The sequence below is a fragment of the Limulus polyphemus genome, unplaced genomic scaffold, assembly GCF_000517525.1.
Source record: "Limulus polyphemus unplaced genomic scaffold, Limulus_polyphemus-2.1.2 Scaffold7421, whole genome shotgun sequence".
Classification (NCBI taxonomy): Eukaryota; Metazoa; Arthropoda; class Merostomata; order Xiphosura; family Limulidae; genus Limulus; species Limulus polyphemus.
The window spans coordinates 30,384-37,544 of record NW_013673031.1 but is presented as its reverse complement, the minus strand read 5'-3'; the positions used below and the strand labels follow the sequence as shown (position 1 = coordinate 37,544).

Sequence of the window (7,161 nt, the reverse complement as noted above, 5' to 3'; positions counted from 1 at the left end):
CAGACCTTTATATAAGCTACATTGAAGTGGTGGAGGGTCTGATACAAATTATTGGATATGGACCCTATAAAGTGTGTTCATCTCTACTCTACTGAACAGACCTTTATATAAGCTACATTGAAGTGGTGGAGGGTCTGATACAAATTATTGGATATGGACCCTATAAAGTGTGTTCATCTCTATTCTACTGAACAGATCTTTATATAAGCTACATTGAAGTGGTGGAGGGACTGATGCAAAATAATGGATATGGACCCATATAAAGTGTGTTCATCTCTATTCTACTGAACAGATCTTTATATAAGCTACATTGAAGTGGTGGAGGGTCTGATGCAAATTATTGGATATGGACCTGTATAGAGTGTGTTCATCTCAACTCTGCTGAACAGACCGTTATATATATATAAAGGTATTGTAAAGTGAGTGCTCACCTTAATTCAACTTAACATATTCTAGATACTATCTGAAGAGGAGGGCACTAGAGTTATGTAGTATTGATCCAGATGAATCCTGAACTCTACTGAACAGACTCAGAGGAAGGGCACAAGTGATGTATATGAGGGGTGACCCACACTACATTAACAGTGTCACTACTGCCCCACTTCTCACTATACTGGTACTTCCTTGTGTTGCTCCAGTGGTTGAGTTCAACTGAAGAAGTTTCTCCATGATCCACCACCTGAGCAGCTAGTTAAGTGGCATGGGTCTCTCATGCTCCACTTGATGAAGGAGAGGAGGATTCATGTAGAGGAAACTCAGAGAAAATGCCTGTATCCCCATTAGTCCAGAAAGGATTTTTAATGTGGACAGTGCAATGGGTGACTCTGAAAATCTATTTTTAAGTCAGCAAGTACAAGCCAGAGAAAGAGACAGAACACCTCCCTGATGCTGGATTTTTCCATGACAGTCTGTGGAATAGGTACAGTCTAGATCAGACAATTGAGTAAATATGTATATATATTCCACAAGGATACCTCAAGTGGTCTTGGAGAACATTCCGTCTCACAGTAGTCATAGATAGAGCCAGGGCAGATGGGAAGAGGCTTTCCATTATTCTGGCTCAATGCAGATTCTAAGTAAATATACTTTGGGAGGCAACATCAGCCACCAGGTGGGGTCCTATGAAATGAAAAAGGGACTATGAAAGAGAATTTTATGTATTCTTCTCAAAGACAGTGGGGAGATTGAAGAATGGCAAACTGTGGAAGCAAAAAGCCATCAGGAGATAAAACAGCCAGAAGGTGTAGAGGAGATGAATGTGTGGAGATTGTCCAAATGCTCAACTGGAGAAGCTCGTCCTAGGGCCAGCAATGATGAGATCTAAGGGAATTAAAAAAAGCAATGAATCAAATGCAAAGAAATGTGAAATAGTCTGTGAGCATCAACAACTCAAAATGAACGAGGAGGCAAGAGACCCACCTAGTAATGGTAGAAGGAGAGAGGTCCTCGGATAAAGACCAGCACCAAGATAAGGACAGATAAAGACAGGGATCTCAAAAGACAGAATTCTGTGAAAAGGCACACCAAACAGTCCAACAGAATACAGGAGCTGAAACAGGTCTGAATAGTCCAATATGCTAGATGCAGAAGGAAGAGAGATAAGTGAGAAGTATGGTCAACCTCCTGTGTGGGTGAAGACTGGGGAAGGAAATATTGGTCAAGGGAGAGAAGTGCAGTGGAAAACGGTGTGAGAAGCATCTAGAAGATGGACACCCAATGAACAGGAATTGCAGGCATAAAGGAGGAGGATACAAGTCAGCATAGATAGTTGGTACAAAAGGTAGGAAATCAATGGCTCGGATGGGACAAGTATGAGATCATGCAAAACCTCATTAAGGTCTCAGATAGTTGAGTGAGAAGGACAGAGGAGAATAAAAGGAGTGAAATAAAGTGAAAAATACAGGGGTAGAAACACCTTGAGGTACCAGTAAATGCAAAATGCCATGGAGAAGGCCTCCTAACAACCAGTAAAAGCAGAGACTGCCAAGCTATTGATGAACAGTCAGGTTAAAAAGGCAGAAAGGTGGTTAACAGTATGATGGCTAGGAGGAAGGAAATTGCAGAAGGACTGTTGACAAAAGACCTGCCACAAACATTAATAGAAAAAGACAGTGGAATGGTAAGAAGAATGCCACTTACTTGGAAATTCCAGCCTGACAGGCAACATATCTGGCAAAATTCCAGAGGGGTGATACCGCTTGCAGGAGAATGGATGCGTGAGGATGAAGCAAGGGAAGGAGACGATATGGGGGAAAGAAATGGGGGACCAAATGTCAACTGGAACAAGGCAAAGCTGGTCAAATATGCACCAACAATAGAGACCAAGAAGGAGAGTAGTGTGTAAAGCCAAGAACCAGAGGACAGAGATGAAGAGGGGAATAGGCATACAGAAAGATGTTAGACCAGGCCTGGCTGAAATAATTGACAGCCAGAGCTGAAGGGTGAGGAAGAGGGGACCATAAGAGGGAGAGCTTGGAGTTGAGAAGAGTGGTAAATGCATCCAAGAGAGGCATGTCCAACCCAGAGCAAACCCCACGAAAGATATGGGGATATAGATATCACTCCAGAGATATAATGTGGACTGGCCAAGAAAGGCAGTTCACAAGCAAGTATAAAGCCCCCATCAATTGACAGACAAGAAAATAAGCCTAATGTGAATGGGTCCAGAAGTGTATGTCTAAAGCCAGAAAGCAAAGGGTCTTGGAATGAGTGCTTCATAAACAGTTGGTGTAGGAAACTACCATGGAAAAGACTGATTGGAACATGATCAAGTGATCCACCAGTAGGGGCAGGAATGGGAACATGCCAGATGAATAGAGAATGTTAATTTGGAGCAATGCTTGTGCAATGTCCAAACATCAGATGTCCTGCCATTATCAGAAATGTGTCTCAATCAGAGAGGGAAGCACTGAAGAAGAGAGAGATCCTGTTTGAGAAGCAGTATGGGCATGGTCCAGTCACCATGACAGTTCTTTGAGGAGAGGCTCACACAAAAAAAAAACGACCCCATAAGAAAAGATCATGGGTTCATAAAGTTTACAGTAGTAGACACAAGAGTGTTTCCCAAAGGAATGAGAAATGTAAAACTTGGTGACCAATTACGTCATAGCATGCAGGTTAAGAAGAGAAGGCATGAGAAATGCTTGGTGACCAATTACGTCATAGCATGCAGGTTAAGAAGAGAAGGCATGAGAAATGCTTGAATTACGTCATAGCATGCAGGTTAAGAAGAGAAGGCATGAGAAAGGAATAAGACCCTAGCATAAGTGACCTCTCCAATTGAGTAGCTACAGGAAATGAAGGGAGTCGGGTGAGAACATCCAAGAATAGGTGAACTGAAGAAATTGTCTCAGAAAATGAATGTCAGCCTTGGGCCGTAAGTACGGCAAACAAAGACTCTCACCAATGAACATAAAAGGGACCAAAGCTAAGTCAAACAAAAGAGCAAGGAAAGGGAAAAGATGGATGAAACACAGAAAACAAATGAAGAATGGGCCAAGAGTGATGTGTAGAAAGGTGTCTGACACATAGAACATAGCCAACTGCAGACCAGGTGAAAAGGACCATAGATGGAGTAAGAAGGAGATAAAAAAGAAATAGGAGTGAGGAAATAGTCCAAGAAAGAGAAATAAAAAACGACTGTCAGCAGAAAGTAATATCGACAGCAGCAGAAGAGATGGATACCCACAGAATTGTGAATGTGTGACAGTCACTGACAAGAAGAGTGGTGAACTAGATGTCCAGTAGAGGGAAAATGAGAAAAGAAAGGTCTGGAATCCAGAATGGGAAGGATAAGAGTAGACAGATCTAGATGAAAAATACAAGTAATGGGTAAGGATGAGACAGAGGAAAAAATCTGGACAGATAATGAAGCCATATATAATCAGCCCAGGACACCAGGGTGAAAGGAATCCTATAGAAGACAACCGTGGAAAAAAAAGGGAGCCAGGCATAAGATCAGTACACAAGAAGTGAAGAAGGAGTACAGTAGAGAGGAATGTCTAGATAAATGTATGCAAATTATTGATGTAGTTCTATAAATCATAATCAAACTTTTACTCCTGAGGATGGTGGCATAGGACACCGTAACTTGCAATTATTTTAATATTGCACTCCTTTTAACTGTGTGTGTGTGTGCATGTATACATGTACAAGTGCCATTTTAATTAATTTATTATTACTTTGCAACTTCTTTTTCAACTCATATATCATGTTTTGATTGTTAAAATTTACAAGTTTGTTTTAAGTTTTTGTGCAGAGCTACAACAAGGGATATATGTGCATAGCTGTCGTCCCCAATTCTGAATTAACAAGACTAGAGGGAAGGCAGTTAGTCAACAGTACCCACCACCTACTCTTGGACCACCTTTATCTGACTAAATAATAAAATTTGTCCATTATTCTTATAGCACACTCATAACCCGAAATATTGCAAGACATTTTGGCAACAACACAATGTAAACCACAAACACTTGTATTTATTGTCTAGACATATTAACCATCAGGCCATTCTTAACCTGATTTAACATGGTCCATTATAACGTATCTCGTTTCAAAAATTAGAAGCTTGTAGCTGTTGATACAGAAATAATTAAAACAAATTTGTTCTTGATAGTCCATGAACAAATAACATATGTTAACTAATACTTTCAACTCACATAAAAGTGAAACAATTTCTATACAAAATATTACTGATATTAAATTTAAAATCTCAGAAAAGAAGACACAGTCAAAAAATAAAACAGGATTTTAATAAGTGGTATTTCATTACCATCCAGGCACTTCCTGCCAGTCAGTAAAGATCCCTCCTGTAACCTGAGCACCACATTCTATCAAGTGACCAGCAAGGCTGTTGAAAAACATCAGGAAGGAATGTAGTTCTAAATGTGTCAATATTCGATATTTGTGAAAATTTACATTTACTGGATGATCAGCAATTTACATGTTGAATCGACTAGTTTAATTTGTATCATCTCTTGAACGTAGCTTGAATTATACATATCTTTTCTATAGACACCTTACAGTTAAAGAACAAGATTTCAAACAATTGTTTGTTTGTTTGTTTTGGAATTTCACGCAAAGCTACACAAGGGCTATCTCCGCTAGCTGTCCCTAATTTAGCAGTGTAAGACTAGAGGGAGGGCAGCTAGTCATCACCACCCACTGCCAACTCTTGGGCTACTCTTTTACCAATGAATAGTGGGATTGTCCGTCACATTATAACGCCCCCACGGCTGAAAGAGCGAGCATGTTTGGTGGGATGCGGATTCGAACCCGCGACCTTCAGATTGCGAGTCGAGCGCCTTATCCACCTGGCCATGCCGGACCATTCAAACAATTAATCTATTGTTAATATCAGATTTTATCACAAGTTTACTTCAGGAATGCTGAAAAATTACATCTTTTTCATAACTACGACTATCGGTAAAAATAAGATCTTAGTATTTCCAAAGTCTAATAAATAGAATAATAGTGTTATTTCAGATAAAACGGGGTACTTGAGTGCTTCGACTAAACTTATGAAATTTCATTAAAAGACATTTGCTGAATTAAAGAAGTATAATAATATTTTTTATCTTTATTTAATAATTTGACCATCGAGAAGTCATTCAGAGATTTTGTTTAGGTGGTAAGTAAAGAAGGACGTTGACTAACAAATATCGGGACTTATAGTCAAGTGTGAGTAGGATACTTAGAAGGATTTTTAAAGAATGAAAGTATTGAAGTTGTCAATGACGTTAAAAATTTAAAGTTATGTTTATTGTGTCAGTTTTGACATGTAGTATTTTTGGATGAAACAATACAGTCTAGTGCTGAACTAATTTTTAACAACTATACAAATGAGCTACATAATCCAAGATCTGTATATTTGAAATTAATGAATAAGAAAAAATATTTTTTAATTATGATTAGATCATTGGTGGGTTCTAGAATAAGTCTTACTTTAACTAATCTTTTTCTTTACTTTCATGAAAAACAAAGACTGAATACAGTCTTTAGAATTATTTTGTTATTAAAGTATATGGATAACATTTTGATATTTTCAAGCAACCACATTATGCTTCTTTTTTTTTGTTTGAGGTATTTAAATAGAAAGCATAACGGTATTAATTTCACTGTTGATCATAAACTTGCATTTTAGATATTTCATAATTGTGATGGTCATGTCAAATGTGAAGTTTACCACAAAAACATTAGTTGACTTGTATTTTAACTTTACCAGATATATATATATCAATTTTTTTAAAAGACCCTTAATTAAGATCTTAGTTCATTATACATCTGTTAGTTTTCTTATCTAATTAGCTGATAGAATAATTCACGACTATTTGATCAAACAAAATTTCACAAAACTATTGACGTGTATTTATAAGCTTTAGTTGGGAAGTAATTTATTAAACTTACCTTCCTGAAGCTAAAAGATTTAAATCATTAGAGTTCCACTTGAACTGAAACAGAAAAACGTTGATAAAGGTGAGCACGCAAAGAAACAATGATCTAATAGAAACTGTTAATATACTTACAATGATCTAATAGAAACTGTTAATATACTTACAATGATCTAATAGAAACTGTTAATATACTTACAATGATCTAATAGAAACTGTTAATATACTTACAATGGTCTAATAGAAACTGTTAATATACTTACAATGATATAATAGAAACTGTTAATATACTTACAATGATCTAATAGAAACTGTTAATATACTTACAATGATCTAATAGAAACTGTTAATATACTTACAATGATCTAATAGAAACTGTTAATATACTTACAATGATATAATAGAAACTGTTAATATACTTACAATGATATAATAGAAACTGTTAATATACTTACAATGATCTAATAGAAACTGTTAATATACTTACAATGATATAATAGAAACTGTTAATATACTTAGTCATCAATTCTTTACATGTCCTCCATTTGTCTGCAGCAATACATCTTAAACTTTAAACTAGGTTTCATAATCCTGAATCATGATTGGAGTAATACAACTTAAACTTTAAACTAGGTTTCATAATCCTGAATCATGATTGGAGTAATACAACTTAAACTTTAAACTAGGTTTCATAATCCTGAATCATGATTGGAGTAATACAACTTAAACTTTAAACTAGGTTTCATAATCCTGAATCATGATTGGAGTAATA

General features: G+C 36.8%; 1 protein-coding gene across 1 annotated transcript in view; it reads right to left on the bottom strand.

Annotated features, from left to right (window-relative positions):
* The window catches only part of LOC106474603, a gene marked incomplete at its 3' end in the record, with an annotated part of 14,696 nt that overhangs the window by 1,467 nt on the left and 6,068 nt on the right, over window positions 1-7,161 (bottom strand). Inside the window, exons 3-4 of the mRNA XM_013935293.1 lie at window positions 6,406-6,449; window positions 4,772-4,849 (exon numbers count right to left, since the gene is read on the bottom strand). Of these exons, the coding sequence (XP_013790747.1) occupies window positions 4,772-4,849; window positions 6,406-6,449 (122 nt within the window). The remainder of the gene's footprint in view (window positions 1-4,771; window positions 4,850-6,405; window positions 6,450-7,161) is intronic.